This window comes from Gavia stellata, chromosome 13 (assembly GCF_030936135.1).
Source record: "Gavia stellata isolate bGavSte3 chromosome 13, bGavSte3.hap2, whole genome shotgun sequence".
Lineage (NCBI taxonomy): Eukaryota > Metazoa > Chordata > Aves > Gaviiformes > Gaviidae > Gavia > Gavia stellata.
In genome coordinates this window covers 8,879,417-8,907,411 of record NC_082606.1, presented here as the reverse complement: position 1 = coordinate 8,907,411, position 27,995 = coordinate 8,879,417, and the positions used below count along the sequence as shown (strand labels likewise).

The 27,995-nt window shown below is 39.0% G+C and overlaps 1 protein-coding gene across 1 annotated transcript; it reads left to right on the top strand.

Annotated features, from left to right (window-relative positions):
- Positions 1-93: 93 nt before the first annotated feature.
- Positions 94-27,929, top strand: AQP9 (aquaporin 9). Its single transcript, XM_059823984.1, has 6 exons — positions 94-321; positions 12,865-12,991; positions 16,575-16,712; positions 19,103-19,221; positions 20,868-21,085; positions 26,557-27,929. The coding sequence occupies exons 1-6, from the start codon at positions 220-222 to the stop codon at positions 26,717-26,719; spliced, it is 867 nt and encodes a 288-aa protein (XP_059679967.1). The 5' UTR covers positions 94-219; the 3' UTR covers positions 26,720-27,929.
- Positions 27,930-27,995: the final 66 nt, after the last annotated feature.

Genomic DNA, 27,995 nt, shown 5'->3' with positions numbered 1-27,995 from the left:
AGAAGGCACAGGATGGAAAACTCATGATGAATTGTTAGGGCATGTTGAGTTGGTTCTGTCAATGCCTGCAGTCAGATGATTTCACTGGCTGTACAAGATGAAATCTCATATTTCAATGTATAAGTAAAAGTGTCAAAGTTCAGCTGAAGCAGGGACGAATACAGAGCAAATTTTGTGTGTATTTGTAACTAGGGCACCAGAGCAATAGAGGAAGCCAAAATGAGCCGGAAAAGCAAAAGCAGTTTAAAGGAGAAATTTGCCTTGAAGAACAGCTTGGTTAAAGAAGCCCTCTCAGAATTCCTGGGAACTTTTATATTGATAGTAAGTGTCAGCTGCTTTCCTTTCTTCCTACTAATCTAATGTTGGACAGTGCTTGTAAGGGGGCATGCATGCTTTTTCTTGTACTGTACCAGCAGCGTGGTTACTGCACGACAAACATTGTACAGCCTTGAATGAATTGCTTCTATTTATGGTAAGTTTGTAATTCCTTTCTTCACCTGATGTAATTATCACTGGCTATTAAAAACAGATAGCTTTATGTATTACAATTGTCTGATAAACATTTGATTTCATATAGGGGCAGAATTTCAGTGAACTCTCACATTCTGAAAAATCCAGATATGCACAATGAATGTTAATAATACTCTTGCTTTTAAAAAACTCAGCAGTTTATTCTACTTTCACTTCTATGCACAACTTCCATTTGCTTTAACAAACATACTGTATTGCACATTAAGAGAATTTTAGCTGAGTTATTTGCCTGTGCAATATAGAAATTTAGCTGTGTGATTTGTAGTGAATTTATTGGGAGTTGCAGTGCTGAACCTTCAGAGATTTTGTAAGTTAACTATTTTTTTTGTTGTTGTTTTTAATTGTTCTACATAAATTATACAGCTGCTTGATCCTGTAGTGCCGCTACAATTTAGGTAAATACCAAAACTCCCCATTTTCATATCCCCAGGGTTTTTTTACTTAATTTCTTGCTCAATTTTTCTGTGCATTTTGCACTGGGACACAGAGCTGTTTGGTGACTTACCAGGGTAGAGAGCAGGCTCAGTAGCAGAGCTGAAAGTCAAGCAGCTAGAGTATTTATGCCAAACTCTTTCTTCCTCCTTTTAGTCTGAACAAGACAGTCTTGCTTATTGCTACATATTTCATCATAGTGAAAAGACAGAAAAAATAAGAAGCAGGCATTATACTGACATAGTATATTTTATAACTGTAACTGTATTAGCAAAATTTCAAGTAAGTCATCTAAAAATTCCAGTAGCTCATAAAATACATGAAAATAATGGTCTTTACTACACTTCAGCCGACTGAAGTGCGCAGGCAGTAAAGTAACATTATTCTCAAATTTAATACCATCCATAAGACATTATTACAGTAAGGAGCACATTTAGAAGCAAGAGCACAAAGCACTTTACAAACATTAATGAATTAAGTGTCACAACACCCTGGTAAGGAGGAGAAATGTCATTATCTTCATTTTATATATTAGCAAACCTGATTACAGCAGACTGCACAGGAAGCCTGTGGCAGAAGTCTGAATATAACCCAGATCACCTGACTTCCAGCACTCTGTCCTCGCCACAAGATCATTCTCCTCTTTCCATTAATACAATTAAGCAAGTGAAGAAAACGTATTAAAGTGCAGATTAGACCACAAATGCTATTATTTAATGTCCTGCTGCATAAGACTAGAAGGAAATGCAAACCCAGAGCCCATTTTCTAGTATATTCACCATATGAATATAGCAGAAAATGAAGCTACAAAATTGTTGTTGATAATCTGACTGAGTTTCTCAATTCTGTCTTACCCTTTCTAGTTTCAACCTTGGCTTAAAGCAGAGAAGAGCCTCACATGAATTGAACTGCAGCTCTCTCAGTGCTTGGATACTTCCATTTATGTTTAGACTGCGCAAGTTAGTGGCAGTACAAAGCATTTACTGTGAAGAAACTGACTTTTCTGCTGTTATTTATTGCTACTGCTTTTAGGCTCTGTCAGCTAGTAAGTAGTGTCTCTTTAAGAACAGATAAATATTAAACCTTTAACTTCAATTGGAGCTACTGAAAGGGGCACCCTGGTAAGTCAGAGGGCATAAATCCTTGAAAAACAGACACCATGTGTGCAAAAGAAGTGATAGCTTTTTTCCACCATCGTATTACTATGTCTCAATCCTATTACAAAGTGAAAGTGAGACAAGAGTTCATGGGCTACAGCACGGTTGATTCAGATCTTTGCTGAAAGCTATTTTATGTCACTGTGATGGGTTTTGCAGCCTGTGAAAAGCACCTGCGCCAGGGAGCAAGGCAGGTGCCTTTCCATTACCCACAGGCTCTGTCTGGAAGTCAACGCTAACTGACCGTACCTAAGTCTGTGACCAACCTAGCACCTCTGAAAGTTAGCTGGGTGAAATTCTGTTCTGCCAAATCACCTATTTCTATTTTCTCTGGAGAACAACATCACAGACCACATACTATTAAGACCTTAAACTACCATCTTTGGTAACTCTGAAGCCTTGCAACATTATTTTCCAAAATGGAAAATGTACAAACTCTAAGATTAATTTCAGGACATCTAGAAAGTGAAATTACTCATCAGGCAAAAACTAAGCCTTCACCTGGGGGTGAGAAGGGCTCTGCCTGCAATGTTGAACAGATTTGAGACCACAAGGCTTGAGAAAGTCACTGAGTATACAGTTCGGGTAACATCTCTTGGTCATCCCTACTTAATATGCTGTGGTTTGCCTTGCAGCACGGTCTCAGAGCACGTAAACTGAATTATTTTCAGATGAAACTGAAGTGGAAGGTGAGCTCCATAATTACAGCAAACGTCCTGACCATTAATGGATGCTCAGTCCAGTGGATCAGACTGGAGATACTCCTAAGTAATCCCTCCTGAGATGTCCATAGTCAGGTTCTCTGAACCAGCTGCTTGCACTGCACGACTTGATAATACAGACACAGCCTGTGTGAGTCCCTCTCTGCCTATCAAAGCACCCAATTTCAACCTCTTTGAGGGTTCAGTGAGGAACACTAAACTCTAGGAACCTGGAAGTGCCCTGCTGTATAGGCGGATCCGATGGTATACAGAGCAGCTGCCGTTATCGCCTGTCTGGGTAATCCTACTGGTGATAAGGCTATTTTACGCTTAGACCTATTCTACTGCAGGAACAAGTATTTCTTTCAGTATCAAGCCTTGAATTATTCCCCAAGGCATAGCACAGCTTCTCTAATTACACTCTGGAACAAGAACTGGGGCAGAAAACCCAAAATGTACTGTCCATAACCAAAAGCAAATTGCATGTGGTTTTGGTTACACTGAGCTTTTGGTTACTGTCTTGAACTATATCTTATTCATTTTTGATGGTTCCATCAAGCTGAGAAAAAGAAAATGTTGCACTTCACCTCTTGTGTGATTTCTATAAAACAGTTTTAACGTGACTAAGTTACATTTGCAGTACAGGCAATGAGGAGCACACATTATGCTGGGTATCTATGTTTGCAGATCATTTGTAAACTCCTGCCCATTTCTTGCATTTACCTTGTTGCTGTCACATGGTAAACCCCCAGCCTGCAAAGTTTAATTGTGCCATTTGTAATTTAGAATAAATATCCACAAAAAACACAATCTACCCATAAATTTTTCAATGAACATTTGAAAAGGAGACAACTGTTTTCCAGGAAATGGATACTGAGTAATGTCGGTTTTACACAGTGTGTTTGGAACCAACTTGTGGTACTGATCCATCCAGCCTACACCTATGCAAGAGGTCCCTGAGGTGGGAGAACACCTGCCCATTTGTACCATGATGGCTGAGAGGCCAGTGCACACACACGTTTCCCAGCCTCTGACACAGCCTCAGCCTTATGTAGCTGGGGCTGCCCCCAAGGCCTCCCTTGAGAAAGAGCTCTCTGGAGAGCTTTTTATTCTCCAACATGTCTCCTGGTTCAGTACATTTCCTCCTGGGGCTCCTGGGGAGCAACATCTGGGTGCCAGCACAAAAGAGTCAAGAAGCCATGCTGCATCAGATAGATGGTTTATGTAACTTTTCAGTGAGTCGCTCTGGAACTCGCCTATGCAACTGCCTCTCTGCTTTTAGTCATGCTTCTCTCCATATTTCCCCTTTGGAACTTGGCTGCATTGCTCTCAAACAAAATGGGATTTACTATGGCGTACGCCATTAACTATATCTGAATTGGAAAAGTTCTAAAAACAGAAGCCAAATGGGCCATGTGGCTTCCTTTACCAGCTACCGCTCACCTAACATAGTTTGTATTTCATCTTCACTCTCAAGAGCATCTTACTAAACAGTTTCCCAGAAAGGAGCTGCACAGGAGCCAGTATCTCCTAAGTCCAGAGCAGTGTACACTTCCTTGCTGAAAGAGAACACAGGCTTCCATTTAAAATATAAAGACAAGTGGGTAGTATATATATTTCTATCCCAAAGCCTAGTCTCCAACTGGAGGTGGAGAGCCTCTTGCAAAACTCCCACTGAAGCAAATGTTTGTGTGTGCGTGGAGGATGCAGTGCATGAGCACGAGTTGAATGCATGACACCCCACACTGCAAACAGTCAAATTAATGAGAAGGAAGGCTATTTATCTTTTGCTCAAAATCTTTTTGTCTTGTTTTCATATTCTGACCACTTTATTATGTAAGTTATCACTCCTGCTTTGTTGGGGAGTTTAGTCTTGCCTGAAAAATCTTTAAGTATGACATTCCATGGATTTGTTCAGTCCAGAAGATTAAAATGTAAACAACTTTTCCATACCTTTCTTTTTGTGGCCGTACATTCCCATGCATGTTAATTACAATACTGTACAGTAATATATATCCCTTATTCCAAACATGCATTAGAATCCTCATTACATGATGTTATTATATGAAAGCAAATGTAGCTTTTGATCATTTACTCCTTAAATAAGTGTTTAGCGTTCAATACAAAATTACTACTTAGACATTTTAAACAAAGATAAATTCTGTGGTCTAAATTTTTTTGAAAGGGAGACTCTTTCTTTGTATAGGATGAAATTGCTTACAGCAAGTTTTGTTTAAGGTACAAAATTAAATAGCAGTAGCCTCTAACAGCTACCTTGTTTGCCATCAGCAATGAATTTCCTGGACTACAGAGTCTTGTATAATTAGCTTTTAGACGGTGAACTTAAGTTTGTCAAAACTAGATTAAAAAGGTTATTAAAACATATTTAAAATTGGTATTTTGATATGTCACTCAACAGCTTTTTAAATATTATGTAATGCTACAAATACCATGGGCCTTAGCAGTGTTTGCACTCTGAAAAGTGGCTCTTATGTCACAGAGATCCATACATTAGGGTCTCTAGCAGCAATACTATAGTACAACCAATAAATAATAGAAGTCACTCACTAATCTACTGTCATAGAATTTAATCCTGTGCTTCCAGACCAAAACCGCTCATTTTATGGGAATAAGATGCTTCCTTTCCCGGTCATCACCAACTCAAAGTCCTTTCTGTTTCTGCAAATGTACCAGTTGCATATATTTTGATGGCATGAAATTTTGAAAATGATTCTGCTGAAGATGTACAAACTGTTCCTCTTTCTTGCTACTGCATTAAACCAGCATTGCAAACAGAAGTCAAAGTGGTAATGAAGACCCTTAGTTGTGCTGAGATTAAGGAGGTGTTCTTGCACACTGGTATTATTTCTGTAATTTTACTATTATCAAAATCAATTAACTTCTTTTTTCTAGACAATGCTTCTGTGTCCCTGAAGTCATTTTTCAATTCAACTGAATAGTTAGCAGTGTGAAAGAACTGAAAGGAAGGTTACCTAATTGTTCTTTTACCCTGAAATGTTTATTACAGCAAATAATTCTGAAAAGTCACAGGAAATCTTTTGTTTTCAATACAAACTTAAGTTTTCCAGTATATGACGTTTTAAACTTTCAGGTGACTCAGATGTTCTGTGTTGCATGAAAGTTTTAAAAGAGAATTATCTTCATCTTTGCAACATCAGCCCGAACACATAACTCAGCTCTCATTGTTTAACCAAGAGGTTCCAGTAAATTGAACTTAATTTTCCAAGACCTTTTTCTGTAGATGCATTTTTTTCCGGAAAGTTTGCATCTATAGGTCTGAAGTGCAGGCACTCTCCTACAGTCTTCTGTGAGCCTCACAGAAGACTTGCATCCTTCCAACATAGAACTGGGAGTGCAAAACTTGAATTTATGTTTTACAGGCACAAATTTACAGGCTGTTTTTTTCAAAAGTTTCGCCAAATAAAAAAAAGGTAATAAAAGTAATAACTTTTTAAAACTGTCATAAACAGTTGGAGAACAGAATAAAAGATAATAAATGCAGTTCATGCCATACAGTGAGTTTATATCTTTGTGACCTCAACACTTCAATAAACCATTCTGGCTAAAAGTGAATTCTAGTAAGCTCTCCAATCCATGGGCTGGTTTAAAGGCAAAGTTGATTCAGTTCCTCTAACCCATTCCTCAAAGGCTTCTTTACTATTAAAAGCATTCACTTTTTTTTCCCAACAGAAAACAGCTTAGGAAGAGGCTTTAATTACTCATAACCATGCACCATGAGGGCACAGCAAAGATCCAGCCACCCTGTTCCTGCACCCAAAGGAAAGAGTAAAAGAAAAGATACATGTATCCTTATCCTCCTGAGAGAGGACAGAAAACCTCCTTTCTCAGAAACTGCAATGCCCACTCCTGCACTCTCTCTGAATGGTACAATTCCCCGAGCACCGTTACAGAGACTACACACATTTTAAGAGTTTAGAAAGATTTTAATCTTTTCAGTTGGTGTAGGAAGCAAAGCAGAGAAGCACATCTCAGATCAAGAATAAATGAGTAACCTGGGAGGGAAGCAGCACCTGAATAGGCTCTTTTTCTCCTCAGGAAGCTACTAGGTTAGATTTTCTTCCCTTGTCCAGACTTTTCTTCCTAGCCCCTTTGCAAGGGGCCATGTTTCAGTCCTGAAAGTTTGTATCTGAATATGAAATGTTTCATTTCCTTTCTGTCCTGAATTTCTAAAACTTAGTAAGAAAATAAAAATAATCTTCACTGAAGAAACTGACTCAAGCCAGTTACCCTATATAATTCAGGAAAGAAAAGCATTTTAGCATTTCAGGATGAAGAGTGCAATATTAATCATAATAAAATATGAGAGAATGCAGACCTTTGCATTCTCTCTAGGTGATTTCAAGCTTTTATTTGTCTCCTATTGCATGTGCAAAAGCAATAATAAAAATTTAAAAGCATCAGTTTATATAACACAGCATAGTCTGTCCCTCAATATTTTCACTGTATTTTTTCCCACAGAGCAATTTGAACCAGATCTTTATGTGTTTTAAAAGCTTTATATACACAATTAATTGAAAAAGTTATTAAATTTACATACATGTCGCCAAGTAGTAATGCTTTCTGTCATTAAAAAAATGCTTTCAAAATGGCAATCATTTTAAGGCTCATGTCTATCCTAATTAACTAAATGATAAGGGTTTTTTTCAAACCCTTATTTTATTAGATAGCAAGGCTGAAAAAAATAAAGGGAAATCCATTTGAACCCAAGAGGATATTGGTTGTGTCCCAGGAGATTATCAGGAGAACGGATATAGCCATTTTTTATTACTCCAAGTTTGATTAAATCGTAATGTACAGAAATCCCCCCTGTCCCCCCCAAATATTTAATTAATGATAAAATAAGAGCCATGTGCTTTTAAAGTATTTAAAAATTACTTGACTGGTACGCTGTATTTTTATCTCACTTAAAAATTTTAAGTACTATCTGATTTAACAACAGACAGCAAATATTAAACATGCAATTAGATGAAGATTGCTCTTTCCTGGGAGAACAGGAGTTTCCTGCAACTTGAATTCTTGCAGAGCTAATGCCCTGAATTTTAGTAGATCTAACGTGCCTCTGTTTTTGTTGCTGTTAGCATTACTGTCCCTATTGAAAGAATGCTTAGGAGCCCAGTCTGAATTAAGGCCCTACATAATACACAAACATAGCAAAAATATGGCTTTGTATGGAAAGAGTTTCTAACCCATTATAAAACACATTATTACGAAATGCAGCAGATAAATTAATAAGCAGACTTCCTTTGTGAATAAAGAGATTGGAAACGAAACTGAGTTCTAAAATACACTCCAAATTAAAGACCTTTAGAAAGACACCATCAATTTATTAATCAGCCTCTTATCTGAAAAGTTTATTTACTACTTTTATAAGCAACACCCAAACTAACCGTATGTGAAAATATTAAAGGGGGGCAGGAGGAACTGTACAAGACTACAGAAAAACCATAAACAACCCTCTAATGTTTTCATGGGCAATGAGATCCCTACCTGTAATGAAGGGCAAATGCAACCACTTTTCGCAACTCCCAAAGTACTCTCTGACTCTTCCTGCCTGTATCCCTGCTTTTAAGGGCCTAAATATGCAGTGTAAAGTCTGGCTGCTTGGACAAGTCATGGAGATTTCCCCAAGATGTGAAATACCAGGGCTTGCTCTCATGTCCTTGAGTCCCAGCAATACCGCTCTGCTTCCACAGACTCAGAATGGGTAACTTTAGGATAGCAGAAGGACACTCACCGCAAGCACACAGCCTGAGCCTAACGCACTGCACTGCCCCTGAGAACCTGTCCCATTCACAGCGCTGCGCAGGAACATACGCACATGCAGCAGAATCCAGAGCTGTACTGCAGGTCTGTCCAGCCTTAAAAAGAGGAGCAGACAAGTCGCTGGCTAGCAGGAAATGCCTGTCTGGGGAACAGCAGGAGAACATAGGTGGGAGTGTAGCGTGGGAAAGGGGCAGGGTTGCTGCCTTCCCTGAACAAAAGCGTCCTTACAGAAAATTGTGAATTGGTGGAGGGATCCTTGGAGATTCTTCATAATTAGCTGTGGTTGTTTAAGTACGGTTCTGTCCTGAAAACTGACTAAAACAGAAATTCTGAACTATTTTTCTAATGTTTCCTGATTGAAAGCGTACATCTTATAATTAAAATACTATTTTTTTGTAACTGCTGACTCTGTATTCCTTGTAGCATGCTGAATTCTTATATTCGTGTAGGGCATCATCAGTTGTGCGGCCATTAAGGCCATACTCTGCCTGCAGGGACATCTATGGTACCCCACTGTAGGTATGTAACTCACCACAGCTTGGCAGCTGGTGATGTACGAGATATAACGAACCACAGGTCATTGTCTCCACACTGCTAAAAAGCAGATTTGGCTGCTTCTTTAATGTTACAGTAAGAATGTGTGGCTATGAATGCACACTACCACTACATCTGTTCGATAAGAAGGGGCCTTTTTTGTATAAGCATTCTGCTTTAAGATGTCTAAAGCTTTACAGGCCATGTAGAAAAATAGATTCCCTAAAATTCTGGATTCAGTTCTTGCAGGAAATCCTACTTACACTGAAAAATGTTATTACAAGCATTTGCAAAAAAACTGAAAAATAGCACAGATGGAGGCAAAATGATCTTTAGTCTCTGATGAGTGGGATAGAGATAAAGTTCTGCAAGCTTCCAGAGAGTAACAGGACATTGGAGGCCAGTTGTTTTCCTTTCCTAACATTAGCCTTGTTACCCAAGATAAAAAGAAGGATCTAATGACTATGAACCAAGTTTTTTTGGCAGAGAATATGCAAACAGCTATTCCACACCCAAACCTGTGATTTATGACAGCAATCTAATTACTTTGTGAACAAAAAGTTAGTACTGAAGCTACTCCAGTAAACTGAAGCAGATCAGGCTGTAGACAACTGCCAAGATGAAAACCTGCTAACATAAGATAAGACAAGGTAAGATAAAGAGATCTGGCTATATTCTACTGTAAATTAAACTCCCATTGACTCCATGTGCTTCAATCAATGAGTTTGTGTGGGTGCAGCTGATGGCTGAACTTCGCCTAGAAATTTAGAATATTTAGTGACAACTTGATGATCTAGTTGGTCTTAACTTGGCCCAGCAAAGATTCACAGGGTATTAAATTGCTGCTCATGTAATTACATGATTAGGTGATAGTTTTCAGTTATGTCAACCTAACTACAGTAGGTATGAGAAAATTTTTTTCTCTCCTTCTTAAAATGACAGCAGATGGAGAAAATATTACTGTAACATGGTTCATATTTGCAGGTTCCATTCCCAGTTTCCCCATCCCAGAATGGGCACACACTGACTGTGCCTGCAGTAGTGTTCATTCATCATACATGAGCAGGCAGTCATTTACCAATGTCCACTGAGCAAGAAACCAGTGCAGCTGCGCTCAAGCTGGCTTGTATGCCTTCTTGTTTGTACATTCAGTTTTCTGAGACTGGTTAGCACAAAAATGGAGTGTCTGGAGTTGCATATCACCCTATGACGTGCAGAGCAGAAGCTATTATGCAAGAGGACTACACAGCTGTTTCCGCATGATTCTCCTCAGTTCTGGTAATTGGGGAAGGGAGGCCACAGCCTCCCTCTGTTATTTCCTTCCCTCTTGTGAATTTGTCGTTGATATACACAGGTGTGGTTACTGTCCCTTACCCTTTTCTATACCCATCTCCCCCACTCCTATTCTCTTTTTTCATCATCCTTACAGAAAGGAGTAATATTTTTGAAAAGAATGACCTTTTCATTGAATCTGCAACTTTGTCTATGCCATTTCAGAACACAAATGCATGCTTGTAGATCAAACTACTTGCCTGAATGCAAACTGCACCCCAGTGTACACAGGGCCCCAGACCAGCCTACTGAACTTGCTCCACATCTGAACCATATCTTTCACTAGATCTTGCTTGGTGCAATTTCTGGAATACTCCCTTTGAGAAGTCTGGAAAATGAAGGCTAGAGCATGCTAATTCCACCTCCTCTAGACTTGTGCCCTAATCTTAAACTTTATAAATTCCAGCATACCCATTCCTTCCATATTAATTAAACATACAAATACTTGATGAGTGGAATTGTCTCATATGACATTTTTAAAAAAACCATGTAATTTCAGCTGCAAACAACTAAAATGTATTTTGTTTTGGCTTTATGTCTCTATGTGCATTTGTGCTTACCATTTGAATTGCTAGGTGTATGATACTAATAGCAAGGAGAGAATGCCTAACGTAAGCATGTCATCCATGGCACAGCAGTTGACTGCAGCTTGGAATATGTCTTGTAACTTTCAATTATGCAGTCCAATAAACTGCTGCTATCTAACACCACCCTACCCTTACGTAACCTGACAGCTGTAACACTCTGGCACCAGACAGTGTTTTGTTTGCTTGCATGATTATAACCTCCAGGCAAGAACTGCACCTGGATATATGACACAGTCTCAGGGCACTTTTATAACAGAAACTCTGTCTGCATTGCAAAGCTGGTTAAGAGCGTAATTTTATTGAGAGCTTTTCTGTCACATTTTGGTATTAGTTAAAACCCTTGAGGAAATAATGGAAACAAAAGTATGATTTTGCCTGTTTAAATTGCATCTATTCTAGCAGAATTTGCTTGTTAAACCTCAACCACCAAATCTTTTGGTACAGTCTATTTCTAAGGCATTAGAAATTAATGCCATTAATTTGCAGTTTCTGAATGCAACTGCCTTGCAACTGAAAATAAACATTTCTAAAAGAACAACATTTTATATATTCAAATATTCATAGTTAGGAAGAATATTTGCAATACAGTTGTTGATGACACACAGTAATGGCAGAACACTAAAGTGAAGCAAGATTAACCAAAGCAACTGCATTGGCTAAGATGGAATGATTTTATAGGAAGAAAAAAAAAAAAATCAGATTCCCATATACTGTCAAAGAAGGAATATATATCTATCCAATTTAACATCAAAGTAATTAAGGTTGCTCCAGATAAATCTAGTCACATCCCAGAAACAGTATGATTCAGATCACTTGCAGTTGCAGAGAAGCAAAAGTTTTCAGACTACAGACACTGTTTGATATCTTCTGTAGAGTGTTGGGTCTTTATTAAGCAAAGCACTTAAGCATATATTTAAAAAGAAGATTTTCCGAGACACAAATTGATTTCTGGCAGAAACGGATCAGCTAGTCTATCTTACGCTAAAGGCGTTTTGTACTTTTGAAAATCATTCCTACCAACTTTAATAGGGCCTAAACATATACTTGAAGCTAAGCAGAAACTTTAGAACTGAATAAACATGATCTTAAGCATACATTTAAATGTGTTGCTGAACTTCATTCTGAGGAGAACCAACATAAAATGGAAGCTAGTTTAAATCCTTTGAGAATACCCCTATGTGAACTGTTCAGGTATCCCCACTTCAGTTGATTGTACAAGCTGCAGAGCCAGTGAAATATTTTGGTAGAGCAATATATGATATCAAGGCAGCATAACAGTAACACACACTATAACCTCCAGAAAGTTGTCTCATTCCAGAGTTTCAGCATTAAACATTAAAAGCTTTTTGAACTATCTTTCATAACTTTTATAGTAATTTTTTTCATTGCTTGTAACAACAATCTAGAACTGAAAACTTACCACAGAGAATTAATTCCCTCTTCACTTTCAGGTGCAGAGATTTGTTGTAGAGGCTGTGAGATCTTGCTTAGGCTCCAAGTTCTGATCTGTATCCCATCATTGTACTTGAAAACTGTTTTCTAGGGAGAGAGAGATCCTTATTTTAGCAGACATTCTTCCTGGTCACAGAGCAGGGGAAAATAAAGAGCAAATGGTCATTGCAGCTAAGGCAGCAATGGCACACATGCCACTAATCTCAAATTCTAGCATTGTTTCAATATTTAACAACATTTTCAGCTATACCTGGACAGCAGCAGGTGTTGCAAACTAACCAATAACATTTGACAGACACACTCATGATTTTACATTTCTTTTTTAAAATATAGGCACTTGGATGTGGGTGTGTGGGACAGGCTGTCCTTAGCCGAGGAGCCCATGGTGGGCCCATGACAGTATCAGTTGGATTTGCAATGGCAGTCACCATAGCAGTGTATGTGTCTGGCGGGGTTTCTGGTAAGCGACTTTTTTTTTTTTCTTATATAGCGTTTATTGCCATGGTTTTAAGGCTACCTTATTAAATTACTTCCATCTCATGGAATAAACAATTATGTATCTAGCAATAGCAAGCACTGTTAGAGCAGAGTCTGCATCAGAGTTTCGCTAGTAAATCTTTTGTGGTGTTCTTTTTTCCTTCTATTCTTTGCCTTTGACAAAATCTTCCACCAAATTCTGATCTGAACTACAGTGTGCAGACCTTGGCAGACCTCTGGCCTTAATGGAAGGTGGTCTGTGCAAACCAGAAATCTGCTTTGTCTTGATTTCAAAATTCTGTCAATAGAGATGATCCTGGACAGCATAGCTGGTGCATTTAAGGAAATAACCATGAAAAGCTTACAGAATCGAGCAGTCACCAGCTAAAATGGTTGCCAGCCAGGTAGAAGGTAGAATGACCAACTAATGGGTATAATGAGCAGCGTTCACCTTCCAGAGTGCAATTTATCTCTTCATGTCATATGACAAGCAGTAGCAAGTCTGCTCCTGTCTGTTTGCTTATTCGCAGAAGCAGCAGATCATAGAAAGCAGAAACAACAGAAAGAGTCAGTACTGGAAATACATTCTGTGATACAGTGGCAATGTACTGACATTGCCCCTTTGTTTCTGCTATAACATTTCCTCAATATATATTGGTCAGGAATCTCTCTTTTGTTTGTAACTGGGCTAACTAATCAGTGTCTGCATGTGCCCTATTGGATGGTGCTTTGTCTCCTATTTCCACCATTCAGTTTGGCCAAATTAATATCAGAAACATTCGCGTAACTGCTTTTAACATTTAAATTCTCCCTTTAAAATAGAAAATGATGGGTTGTAATAATACACAGTGTTGTGTATGATAATACACAATACTCCATGTTGTATCTGGAGTTCATATTGTCCTCTTAAAGCAAATGGTGCCCTTGTATTCCAGTTCTCATAGAGGCATTTCTCACCCTTCATAAAGAGGGTAAAGTCGATCTGGGCAGATGTCTCTAGATATAACTAGGCCATTATAAATAGGCACTGTAGCAGAAATTACTGTGGCCATTTCTCTTCTCTTTTACAAATTCTTTTGCAGAGACACCATGCATGAGGAGGTTTCTAAGTTCACATTAGAAAGTGTTCAAGGTACTGCAAAACAGGCAGTCCTGTTACTGTGATTGAAACAGAGCAGAACGGTTCCTCAATACCACGCAAAGTTAATTCAGCAGTACATTCCTATTATCTGAATAACTTTATAAACTACAGCTTTTGGTTTACATGTAGGTAGGTAAATTCTTCTAATCCAGGATCATGAAAAAAAATCTGTAAAGACACTAACCTGTCCTACATTTGCATCTTTAAGGGATATTCATCTCTATTATATAGAAGATTAGAATTCAATCCCAGCAGGGCAGAGCAGTTGCAGATGTTGCAGTATTGTGCTTCCTGTGTTTTTCCCATGACAAAGGATTCTGCATGCAGTGCATTTTCTCTGTGAAAGAATAGGAACAGATATTTTAATAGGCTGTGACTATCCAACATATGATTACTAGTGGACACTTTAGAATATCAGCTCCTATATAGAGTGCGTTAGCAAATTCTGTCGCTCTTTGGCCATGAAGTCTCATCTTTAAGTACTGCTAAAGTATTTTGCATCAGTTGTTTATGAAATTCTAAACTCACAGTAACATAAAATATATAGTCTGCACACTTGTGAATATGAGCTCTTTTATCTAGGAAAATTCCCCTTTTTGCTTTTCCTCCATCTATTTTTCCTCAATGTCTAGGTAATTTCCCACCATTTTTTCCAACTTAATATTTAAAACAAACTCATGACTGTGATCACTGCAACTACAAAAGAATGGGAAACATGCTGTCCAAAGTGGACTTCTTTTTTAACCAGGAAATTACCAGTGGCACAGGAACCAAGAATCTTTTAACTCCCCTATGTCAGCATGAGAGCCTTCAACTAGACTTTTCCTTTCCAGATTTAATGTTAATCAGGCATCTCTAATGTTATTATGAGTTGTCCTGGCCATCATAATCACCGTGTATTATATACAGGTGGGGAACAATATGTGGTGTTGAAAGAAAGGAAAATGATTCATTCCAGCCAGAGTAAAGAACAAAAGACAAGACAACAATTTATCAAAATTCACATGAAGAGCTGTTAAATAAGGTGCCATCCATCTATTTGCTCTGTGCTGAAGAATTTGAAACACGGTGAGGAATTCAAAATTCATTCAAGACTGGTGCTACTAGGGCAGAGGTTTGAAAATGATACAAAGAAGGTTTTATCCAGCCTGTTATCTGTGTTTGTCAGTTCATTATGTATCAAAGGTGCCTGGATTTCATAAGATAATGACTCACTGACCTGAAGTGCAAGCAAACACAGAAAATGTACATAGAGGCCCTTTCTCCATCACTAGCCTTTGACAGACAAAGGTCGTGCTCTTTTAGTTATTTTATTAAAGACAAAGGCCATTTTTTTCTGATAACCATACAGGCTGAAATGAGACTTTACCTAGAAGGTAAGCAATGGATCTGCTATGTCCTTGCAAAATTTGGATTTTACTGTATTTTTACTGTGGAATACTGTTTCATCTGTTTAATTATTTGGCAGTTTGTATTTCTTAAGTATCAACTACTTATTTGTAAAAAATGAAGTTTTCCAAAAGCATTCAACACTTTTTTCCTTGTTGATAAAAGATGTTGAGGGAAGTGACTAGCATGTGACACAATAATAAATATATTTTAGAAACTAAAATTGTCACAAAGAATTCCAATGTTGCTGAAATCTTTTCCATGTGTGAGTTGAGGTATAGCTACTCCTAAATACAAAAGAAAGAAATTCCACAGGAAATAGAATTCTCTGTTTCAGCACAGCTACTTTATCAGTTTCCTTATCTTGGACCTTTCTGGAGGGTGTGAGAGCTTGATGAAAACGCGTGATGAAGAACTACCCACTGCTGTCCCCAGATCCCATCTAGGCATAGCTCACCAACGGTCAGCATAAAGCTGGACGGCCCTAACATTATTTTATGCTCATGAAAACTGAGTTCCTAAGTAACCCCGGGTTGAAAATGGGGACATAAACATGACTTAAATCCAGGGTACTCCAGATCTGCCTCAAGATATATGATCAATGTTAATACATGCTTGCTAAACTGAATGAGTGTTCTGCTGCCCCAGTCCTCCCTTAAAAATAAAAAGCCAAGGCCTTTGAGGAGAGAGAATATGTGCAGAATGATGGACCCTCCCATTACAACTGATAGGGCAGATTTAGGCTTTTTCTAGAAAGGTTGTCTATACATCTGTAGATTATACTGCAGGACAGAGTCTGATAAATAACACAGTCTGCAAACATCAAGAGGGAAGCTGGATTTTGGTGGCTTCTTCCCCTGCCTAATTTCATCCAACTTGTTTCAGTTTAATTGCAGTCAGCATTTAATTACAAAATAACATCTAGAAAAGCATGTACTAGTCTTGTGCTCAAATGTGCCCACATTTTTACAAATCCTTCACCTATTCTCATGTATCTCAGTCATCCATATGACTTATTTTGTGATTTATTTTTCAGGTGGTCACATAAACCCAGCCGTTTCATTAGCCATGTGCGTGACTAGAAGATTAAAATGGACCAAATTACCAATTTACATATTAGCACAACTCCTGGGAGCATTTGTTGGAGCAGCAGCTGTCTTTGGGATTTATTATGGTGAGTACACCTTAGACATGAGGCCCCAATTTTTCAATGAATGCCAAGCAGGCAGAGGACTCTGTTCACACAGGGCTAATGGCAGGACTGAAACTAAAGCCATAAAGAAGAAAGGAAGAAGCATAAAAAGTTTGAAGGGAAAAAAAAGACTCAAATATTCCAGGTATCCTACAACTTTTCTGAAACACTAATACTCCAGGAAATGTTCTGAAATTTAGAAAAATTGTTCATGGGAAATCAGATACTCTGAGATCATGTATTTCTCAGTAAGGATTTTAAATTACTTAATAGCCAGGATATAGGGCTATTCATCTTCCAAGCAAATTAGAAACATTAAAGACCTGACCCAAATGCCTGTAGGCAAGTGTCACCAACGTCGTTCATTGAGGTTACAGGATATGAGATCAAGTCCCTCCTGACTAAACTTCAGACCACCCTAGAGACGTAGCTCTCCAAGGCAATGAACTCCAGGTAGAGTGATAAAGCGGTCACATATTAGAAGTGAAAAAAAGAAAAAAAAGAAAAAAGATTACCCCTATCCTTGAGGCATGTTTCTTTTAGACAGTGTGCCACAAAGGGAAAAAACTTAGTAACAGACTCCCTGACTTGAATCTTCTCAGTCGGATCAGTTGCTTCAATCACCTACTCCAAAACTCTTCTACTCTCCAAACGCTTCTACTGTCCCAGCCCATCTCCTCCAATGCCTCTCTCTTATGGGCATTGCGTCTCCAGACAGTGCTAGGTCTAGGTGCAACAGAGAAAAAATGAAAATGGAAATGCCTGTTGTATATCAGCTAGGTGCTTGGTAGCAGTAGTAATCACGAACAGAAAAATCTTTAGGAACTGTGGTAACTGTTTTGGGTTTGGTGGGGTTTTTTGTTTGTTTGTTTGGGTTTTGGGGTGGGGGGGTGGAGGGAGTGGTTTGTTTGGTTTAAGGTTAGTGTTAGAATTCGGAAACTGTGGGATTCCAGAAGAGGATTTCCATCTGAATCTCAGTCCTCCTCAAGCCAGACAGCCAGGATTAGGGCTGTGGCCAGGATGTAGCAGTATGTCTACAAACCTCTTCCGTACTTTTTCCTTTCTACAACCTGCAGGAGTGTCCTGCAGGAGTGTCCTGCACTCATTGAAGTCCATCACTGGTAGAAGAACAGACATAGGAGCTCAACACCTCCATCTTCCCCACACACACATATCTGAACTAGGTGCTTTCATTTTCAGCAATACTCCTGAAAGAGTGAGAGGATATATATGCTAGGCTGCTGAACATGAGGCCTTTCTAAAGGTGTACAAAGTAATTCACAGCTGAGAAATTTTCTTTTCCTTATCCTTTTTTTTCCAAACAGTTAAATGCAACAAAATAATCTGACACTGCAAATGAGAGAGCCTGACCAAAATAAACAACTAAATGTTCTCTGCACCCACGTCGTGCCCTTAAGCAAAGCTAGAAAAAACAGGGGCAAGGAGAAATAGATTTGTCTGCTAGCTTCAGGAGAAGCTAACCATCCTCACCATGACTTCCATGGGAGATGGGGAGCTGTTTCGTTACGCATAAGTATCACCTCATAACTGGATCCACTAGGGAAATAAAGGCACAGTGTTTGTTATTCGTGTCTGTCTGTGCAGATTTTTGAGTGCTTCATCTTAGTGTCTTCCTATTTTTAACATTTTAGAGCTTGCCAAGGCAGCAAATTATTCTGACACAGAGGTTATATTATACTATTTAAAATACACTTTAAATATAATAACATAAATATACATGTATTTACAACATACATAAATCTTCACAATATATATAAAAATACATTAACTTAAATATACTAAGAACTGAAGTTTTGGGGCTAGCACCTCCCCTCACATCTTGGATGACTAGCATAGCAGTTGGGTGTAAAGCCCAAGCAGAGTGAAAAATTCAAACTCCTTTAGAAGAGGAGGTCTCTCAGGAGAGTTCATTCCCAGAAAAAATTGTTGCACAACTGTCAAATGGAATAGCAGTAATTCCTGGTGGCTGGGAATTCACAACAATACAATCAGGACGCTATGCATTTTTGGGGGCATGATGCCAAATATAGCACCTCTTTTACAGAATAATGCAACTGTGTTCAGTATCAGAAAATGCTCCCTGGCACTGAGTTTGGAGCAACGAGCAGGGGAAAAAACAGCCCCATTTTGAAAGCTGTGACATATAAAACAAGTACTTCAAGGCACAGGAGGAGAGATGAGACAGGTGGGTATAATTAGTACATCACCTCAGATCCGTTAACTATGCTCTCAGAAAAAATTATCAGTTTCAGTTGAGAATGTGAAGTGCACAGACCTATCACATATATTCTAGTCCTAGAAAACCTAGTGTTTATGGAGAAGTGCAAGCAGGTAATGGCTGTTTTCTATAGACGCCTTGATGGAGTATAGCAACGGAACACTTGAAGTCACAGGACCTAACGCAACAGCACATATCTTTGCAACATATCCAGCTCCGTATCTGTCCCTCATAAACGGATTTGCAGATCAGGTAAGTGCGCTTGCTGTCTTGATTCTACAAATTAAACATTCTGAAAACTGTAGAACCAAGCAGTAAAAAAATACATAGATCCCTAACAGGTCTGATGAATCTTACCATTTTGGTCATACATCACTGTGTACAATAGCAATGAGAATGCAATGCTGTTTGTGGGAGCTACATTTTAGTCATATTTTACAAGCAAGGTAATTTCAACTTGTTCTTTCCACATACATCATATTAATTGTTGCACTTTACAGGTCTTTAATGCAATATATGTAAGAGGTTTTCCCCAGCATAAATCAGCATTTCTCCATAAACTTCAGCAGAGCTATGTCCATTTACATCAAAATCCAGCCCATTTTGTGGACCTGTTATTCCTTAAGTAATGCTTAAGAGGCCGGATTAACACACCTTGAACAACTGAGTTTTCTGCTACCATAAGCCTCCTCTCTAACCTTCTCTTGGCAAACAGATTTGTAATATTTGTTATTTTTCAAATGACTGAATCTGAAAAAATCTCCACTTTATTTCTAATCTGTATCCTCTAATCCCACTTATCTAACAGTGAAAAATGAAGTTTCATCTCTTCTATCTACTACTAATCAATTTACCTGTCTTCTTCAGGCATACGTGAAATAAATATACTGCTAAGTAAGCTATGAAAAACTAGGGATTGCTGGAGCACAGGACTTCGTTCCGTACAGGACTTGAAGATTGTGAAATCTGGCTTCAAAAAATCCAAACATCATTTTGAAATTTTGTAAGAAAGACAGTTCTGATATTTGCTTTGGATCAGTCAACAGACCTTTCCATAAGATCTTTTTGCCCATGAATATTTTAAAACAAAATTAAAACCAGATGAAATAAAAATAATTTTTAACTCCCCCAAACTTAAACTTCTTTAAATCAGTATAGAAATTGAATGTTTTGACATCGCTGAAACTTTTGTCTGTTTTTCCCCTAAGTTAATTATTAGCAAAATCAACATTTACAAAGCATTTGATTTAAGCAAAGCAGTACTTCCATCAAAGTAATTCCAAGAAAATTTCCTTCATCAGCTCAATTAGCGTATGCGATACAGAGGTCACATTACAATTACACGTGCAACTTCAATTTAGGTAACTCCTGATTTTTTAGCTGCTCAGTTTTGACTTTGTAGACTTCACTTTTTTTTCTTACATTATGCAATACCTGGATAAAGAGGTGCATATTTAGCCTAATTTATCAGCATAAGCTACAGTCCCATAAAACACTTCCATATCAATGTAACTGATTGCATTGGCATAGCAGAACTACAAAAAATCAACTAAATGGAACTGTTAAATTGATAGGAAAATGTGGAAACAAAGCATCAGACCTCCCACAGGAGATGCCTTTTAAATCCTCTATTCTTTCCACACCAGGTTGTTGCAGATTTTTTTTCAAGTATCCTCAGCACATTTCTTGTCTTTTTCTTTCAGCACAGGTATCAAAAATTCCTATTACTGTGGAGTAGAGATGTGCTGGGTTCCAAATTTTGCTACTCTGTATAGTGGGATAAATCTAAATACCAGCTCAAAGCCACCGCAATCCACAGAGCTGCCATGGCCCCTCTTTTCATTATTGGAAGGAATCTGCACATATTTATTCAATATTCTTTTCTTTGCATTGGCCAGGTGATGTCAACAGCTGTTCTTCTTCTGGCTATATTTGCTATTTTTGACACCAGAAATAACAGCGTACCAAAGGGCCTGGAGCCAATTGCAGTAGGACTTCTTATAATTGTTCTTACTTGCTCCCTGGGAATGAACTGTGGCTGTGCCATGAACCCGGCCAGGGATCTAGGCCCAAGGCTCTTCACAGCCATTGCAGGATGGGGGATGGAAGTATTCACGTAAGTATGCCTGGATATGAAGTAAAATGCTCTTGGCTAAAATTGCTTCCTAGGAAAGTAAGATCCTGATTCAACATGGTACCCAAGTCACACTTTATATACATATAGGTAATTCTTTGCATACCAGAAGAAGCTATTCGTGCACTTTGGGCCAGACATCCTCTAGGAACTGGGCTTTAAAAAGGATTTCCTGCTCCTAGGGCAAATCAAACACACATTATCTCTAATATCAATCATTGTTTCAAGCAGACCCTTCCCAAAATATTAGAGATTCTTAGAGGTCACTGAAAATATAAGAGTGCTTTCTTCTCTTGTCCTGCAGCTTTCAGAAAAAAAATGAAATCGTGAGAGAGTTAGGTGGGAATATTTATTGGGTGCTGTAAAAAACACAGACATATCAGATTGATTTAGCCTATTATTACTACTGAGTTACTGCAGAAATATACAACAATCTAAAAGGCTGACTTCCTGCCTGGAAGCGAAGGAGTGAATGAAAGCAAGCTCCCTTCATTTTCCCACATTTCAGAGCACACTCTCAAATCCCTGTGCATGCGTGTGCGCACGCACACACATGCTCTTGGCTGGCCAAATGTACAGCTAATTAGCTGCACATCAAATCCACAGCTTACACATATCCAGTCTAAGAGGCACTCTGGGATATCTAAGTAACAATAATCTGTCATCAGGAGATAGATCTTTTGGTTTATTTTTGTGCAGTTTGTTTTCCAGTTATTTGCAAGTAGGAATCCCCAGAAGTACTGTAGACCACTAGAGAGCTCTGGTTAATAGAGATTTCATTTTAGCTACTTCACAAAGTACAAATAATCTGTATTTATTTAGTATGACTTCCATCTACACAAATCAAATCACGTACAAAAAAAGCTCAGCATGGCATAGAAGAAGCGGGCACGCTGTCACACCATAGGCCAGATCCAAAGTTCAGATGTAACACAGCTCTGGTGAGCCGCCAGTGGGAGGTCAGCTTTCTAGCCCAGTTACTTCAAAACTTTTCCTCCCCTGCAGCTCTTACCACTGTACCATTAGACTGTACTTTTTTTTTTTTTTTTAAAACAGCAGCGCACAGAGTGACATCCCACACCTAGGAGTCTCCTCTCTCATGCCTATTTAAGTAGGTGTTGACTATGATGCTAATTATAGTGTCATGTGCTATAGTTTGTAACATATTATGAAATTGGCTATTACGTTGCTGAAAATGTTAGGAAGCCTGATTGTATGGTGGTCTAGTCACAGAATACCTGTGATCTCCCCTCCTCTCCAAAAGTAAGGTCTTACTCATTTACATTTAAGAAATTACAAGAAAACTCTACATCTGTACCACTATGGGATCTTCCCTAATTTAGTTTTAGGATTTATATACAAAGAGGGAATGCATCCCCACTATAAAGACCACACTTAGAAATTTAAAAATGGGAACATAAAAAATGAGGTATGAGATATCTGGCCATTGCCAGAATAAATTTACAGCAGTCTCAGGGATGTATAAATTGAGGAAGAAGACTTCCTCCCTGCCTTCAGTTATAAGGCTACAGCTATAACAAAGTTCAAGGGAACAATACAACAGGAATACGTTCTGATCTATTTACAGCACAGATCCAGGTGGGACTTAGAAAGAACTTGAGCTTTGTTAGGTAGCTGGAAACTTTGGATCAGTTACAGGCCATGGGAGAAGTCTGAACGATTGTAGCTGGAATCCTGAACCACCTGATGCTCTGCTGGCGTTACATGTGCATGAGAGACTTAAGTGATGCAACAACAGTTGACAGCTAAACTGTGGATGTCTCAGCTTAACTGGAATTCACAATCCTGAGGCACAACCTAAGCTCTCTAGTAAAAGGCATGCCCAGGAACTGGGACCTAAGCATGAAACCTCCACAGTGACATGAGGGGAGTGCTGCACAAACCGAGCAATAGGAAATACTGAAGAGACGTTGAAGTGAGGATGGAGTGAGGATGGAAGCATCTCACAAGGTGACTGAGTCACTCTCTGTCTGGGTCAGTGAGTGTTCGAGTGCTGCCTACAGAGCAGCCAGGGACCACCAGGAAAGCCTCACTTTGGAATCAAATACAGAAGGATGAGACTCACTATGCCCTGATCCCAAGCAAATGCTCGAAACACTGAGATAGTCAGTTCACAGGGGGAAAATCCCCTCTACCCTTCTTTGTGCTTGCAGGTCCAGTAAATTCTGGTTTTATCATGTTCTCAGGCAGAGAACTGTGAGTAGACTGGAGGGGAGCTCTTCCGCTGGACCATGGAGTTGTCCAGAGCATAGGGAGGCAGTTGAGCAGCGGTTTTCTAAATGTTATTACGTTTTGCACAAAGGCATCTGAAGGAGCAGTTTCCCTGAGAATCAGGCCAGGGAACACAGGCTAATGTGTGGTTTCCCTAGCCAGTGCAACTGCATTTGTTTTGGTTAAAGGCTCCCATTAGAAGCTGTTCTGACCCACTGCAGCTGGAAAGGGGGTGCCAGTCCAGCACCCTATAGCAAGCACCATTTTGCACACAACAGACGTAGTCAGCACTGTGGCCTGCTCCTGCAAACTGCTCCTCAACCTGTTGGGAGTCGGTTTCACAGATGGCAACTGTCCCCATCATTAGAGACAACTGCTGACTTTGGAGACCTAAATGCTTCTAACAATTTGTCCTAAAACCATGTAGATAACCAGGAGTCTTTCTTAAGCACATGCTTAATATTCTAATAAGCTTAAGAAAAGTTTTGGGTAGTGAAGTTTTGTCTGTAGTGAGAAAACAGCCAGAGCTTTGAGTATAAATACCAGACTCTGGATTTTGACAAGAGTAACAGAGCATGAAACGGCAACGAGGAAGTGAGAAATGGCTCTACAGAACAGTATTTCGCATCATCATTTGAAGCTAGCCATAGAGTATTTCGCCCCTGGTTTAGTATGGGTTCTTTTGCACCTTTGCTGAGGCTGGGTCTGGACTGGCAATGGCAGCAGCAGCGACACAGTATTTACCTCGCTCCCTAAGCGCGCAGCTCCGCCGCGGCGAGGCGGGAGCAGCGGCGGGCAGAGCCCGGCCGCCGCCGGCGCGGTAACGCTGACACCTCGTGGCCGCCGGCCCCGGGCACGAGTCGCCCGGACTAAACTAAACTGCATTTTGGAAAGGGTCAGGAGACGCACCTCTTGTCTGCACAGGGATTTGCATGGAAAAGTGGCCTCTGAAATATCTTGCATTCTTCCCGGAGTGTAGAACAGTAGGCAGACACCTTCCGCACTGCTGAATGCCTGAATTATCCTGGCATTTCTTACAGCAAGCAGTGTTATCTCGCTATCCCGCAGCAGCTGGCTAGGTGAGAAATGTATTTGCAAGTCTCAAATGGGCCAAAGTTCCCAGTCCACGTAGCTTATACGCTGTAGTTACCCGGAAATTTTTGCAGTTAACCGAAGCACTGCTTGCCAGGCCTGTGCCCTACCTTTTCCCCTTCACAGCCGGCTCCCTCCTGCTCTGCCAACATCAAAACCACCTGATGATGACAAAGGCATAGCTGGATGTTTTCCTGCTAACTTGGCAGCAAAGCTGTAAACTAGGGTAAAGCCAGGGTATAAGGGAACTAAGGTTACTTCGGTGAAGCTATCTGTGCTTGTCACAAAGAGTTCTTGGTCCTGTGTCAATGAAGGAGGATTGAGTCTCATGGAAATTCATAACTCAGCTGTGTCCTGATCTCATTTCAGCTTTGGCATCGCTCTCTATAAAGACTTTACACCCATCGTCTTAGCAGAGGGTGTCTAAAGCACAGCCAACAGCAGCTGCTGCAAATACAGGCCATGATTTTGGACAAGGTCATGCAAGAGCCAACGAGGCACATGTTGGTTCATGGAACATGCTGAGAGAGAAACCTGCCAAGCAACACCTTCCTTATAGGCCCATGTACACACACAGGCACACACAGAGGAGTACATGTAGTACTTGATATAGATTTTGTTATGCGGATTAATTCAATAAAACCTTAGTCCATGCTTGTTCCAGAAATTCAGGGGCTCAACAGACATTCATGACTCAACAACAAACAGATCTATAAACTCAGTAGAGGAATATCAGCAGTTATTTTATATCCTCAGAGCAGAATATAAATAATTCCAAAGGCAAAACATAAAAATCTAAGGCATTTCTGAACATGGAATAATATTATCATCAATATCACTGAGATTAGCCCTGTTCTATTCTTGCATTGTGACTTAAGCACAAGTTCACTTCTGCATAAATCTATACAACAGAGTGCTGAATAATTATCCTTACAATTTAAGAATTCCCCTGGCAGCTTCCTGTGAAGTTGCTCTCACAGATGAATTTGTCCCTTTGTATTTCTGAGAGAAAAAAATGTTACTTCTCCATTTTCAATATGCATGAAATTGAAGTGGCTGGGTTTTCACTGCAGACTTGCATATTCAATTAATACAGCATGTTATCGAATCAAAACACCTTCATGCACCAGTACAGTTAAGAAAGTCTGTGCTGTGAAACCACTACTCAGTAATTTACTGTCTGAATGTGGACCTCCAGGAAAGGGAGAGCAATTCTACAAGCCCAAGTCTCCTGCATAAAGAGATTGTTATTTATTGTTTTATACCATTTAATGGTGGACTTGTTTCTTTAAAAATGTTCATAAATCTACACATTTAAAATTATATCCTAGTAATTGTGCAAAGCGAATGTAAACATTTCAGTGGAGCCAATATGCTGGACTTTCTTACTGAACACAGCAATTCTAAAAAAGATTAAGTTTTAGGTGTATAAAACTTCTAAATGCTTATTTACCTCTTACTGAAAGACCCCACATTTTAAACAGAGATAAGATACTACATCATGAAATTTGAATCTTGACCTCTCTCATCAAGTATAATCCACTTTACAGTCACTGTGTTTTATTACGTTCCCTAAGGCAAATACACTCAAAATCAAGTATAATCTATTATACTTGTCAAGAGGAACATCATGTATACTATTGCAGGCCTGAACCTGCAAATCTCCATGCAGATGAGGTAAACCATTTTTGCAACATACATTTGCATTAATCACTCCTAAAAACCTATTCATGAGCATTTGGCAACAGCATCAGTCAAGACTGCTGTGCAATAAACATGCCCCTGTTCATTTCATTGTAAGTCAATGAAGCCCATTTTCCACAAGGGAGAAACTATCCCCTGCCCCCAAAACAGATATGCAGTAAAGAGGCCTTATTTTCTAAGGTGCAAGTACAGCACGTAGACCAACGTGCCTGGTGGTGGTTAATTAACATTTCAATCACAACATGGGCAGGACAGACAAGGGTGTCATCCATTTACAGAAATGTGAGACAAAACAGAAAGGTCTACAGTATAGTTGAGTGTCATGTAACTGTATTTGTTTACTGCCAAATAAAAGGTAGGGTGTTCACTAGAGTAACAAATAACAATAATTCTTGGGTTTGGGTTTTTTTTTTTCTGTCTTACAGGGCTGGAAATAATTGGTGGTGGGTCCCTATAGTTGCACCTATGCTGGGAGGTGTACTTGGAGCAATGATCTATATTGTTTTCATTGAAATTCATCACTCAGATACTCAGCCAGGAGAAGAAAATGACATGTATGATAAATATGAACTCACCAACATGGAGTAAGAAGTGAAGAATTTTCTCTCTCATTTTGTTGTGCAGTTTTTATGCAAATGATTGTTTGGACCATTTTATAAAACCTGTATGCCTCAATTAGAAATTCACATTTCAAAGCAGAAAATCTATATAGAAGACAAGTTCAAAACTGACCTCTTTCTATGAAACATCAGGCTGATCACATTCAAAAATGGGAACATGGGAGTGGGAAGGATAAATCGTTGTTCTTTTCATATGGCTTTCAGAACAAGTTATCTCCCAGATGAAATTGTAGTGAGATGATGCACTGACCTGTTAATTCAACACACATGATCTTAATCATGTTTCCTAATTAACTGAAAATAGATGAGATATTATTATGAAACTGCATGCATAGGTAGTTAATTGGTTCAGTGTTGAATTAATGTGTAAGAACATCAGTCACATGTTATAGCCATTATTTAAGAATGTCTTGTCTGAAAATTGAAAAGAATACCCAAATTGCCTAAACGTCAATTGAAGTAGTTTTAAATAACTTACTAAATTCTTATGGAGCCAGCAAGGAATCAGCTATCAGTCATGAGGTTTAGTAAATCAGAATATGATCACAAAAGGTAAAAACTGTGAGTTACAAGATCAACACCAAAAAGACAAAGTTGTCCTTCCGCACAGGTCCTTCATAGGAATAATGTTCAGTTATTTTTAAACTATTTACTTGACCTTTATGCTACCCAATAGTAAAAGCCTAACCTAGAATATTAATCTGAACCTCTTCTGCTGTGCTTTCTGGATAAAATTCATTCCTGTGGAGATGGGCCAACAACAGAGGCTTATGCTGTGCAGAGATCAGCGCAAACCCTATGTCTATATAAGCTTTAAAGAGGTCTTCTGTTGCTGATCTACATGGGGGGATTTAATCTGCTTTGTGGGAGTAATTTTTATTTTGGTAGCAGTAATTAAAATTAGAAACTGGTCTCAGACCTAGTCCTAGATCTGAATTCCCCAAGGAAGGCCAGCTCCACATCAGAGTTCTGAAGCGTGGGTTCTCTCTTGCTCAAGAGAAGTAGTTAGACATACACCACTTTCCAAATATCTAGCCTTGAAAAATGAAATTATTTCTGCTTAATCATTGTGAATTGAATGTATCCGATTAAACCAAAGTTCATTTCTAATATGTATGTGCATATATATATATGGTTGTTGGTGGTGATCATGAATAAATAGACAACCTATTCAGTGATGCTCCTGAGCGATTTTCATAGCAAAACTTCAGGGTACCAGTTCAATGCACTCATTTTTGGGTGCT

Excerpts from the sequence above, each read along its gene's own strand:
- AQP9 (XM_059823984.1), top strand. The coding sequence starts at position 220 with ATGAGCCGGAAAAGCAAAAGCAGTTTAAAGGAGAAATTTGCCTTGAAG. Across the intron at positions 19,222-20,867 it reads TAAACGGATTTGCAGATCAG|GTGATGTCAACAGCTGTTCT; the intron begins GTAAGTGCGCTT and ends TGCATTGGCCAG. Across the intron at positions 21,086-26,556 it reads TGGGGGATGGAAGTATTCAC|GGCTGGAAATAATTGGTGGT; the intron begins GTAAGTATGCCT and ends TCTGTCTTACAG.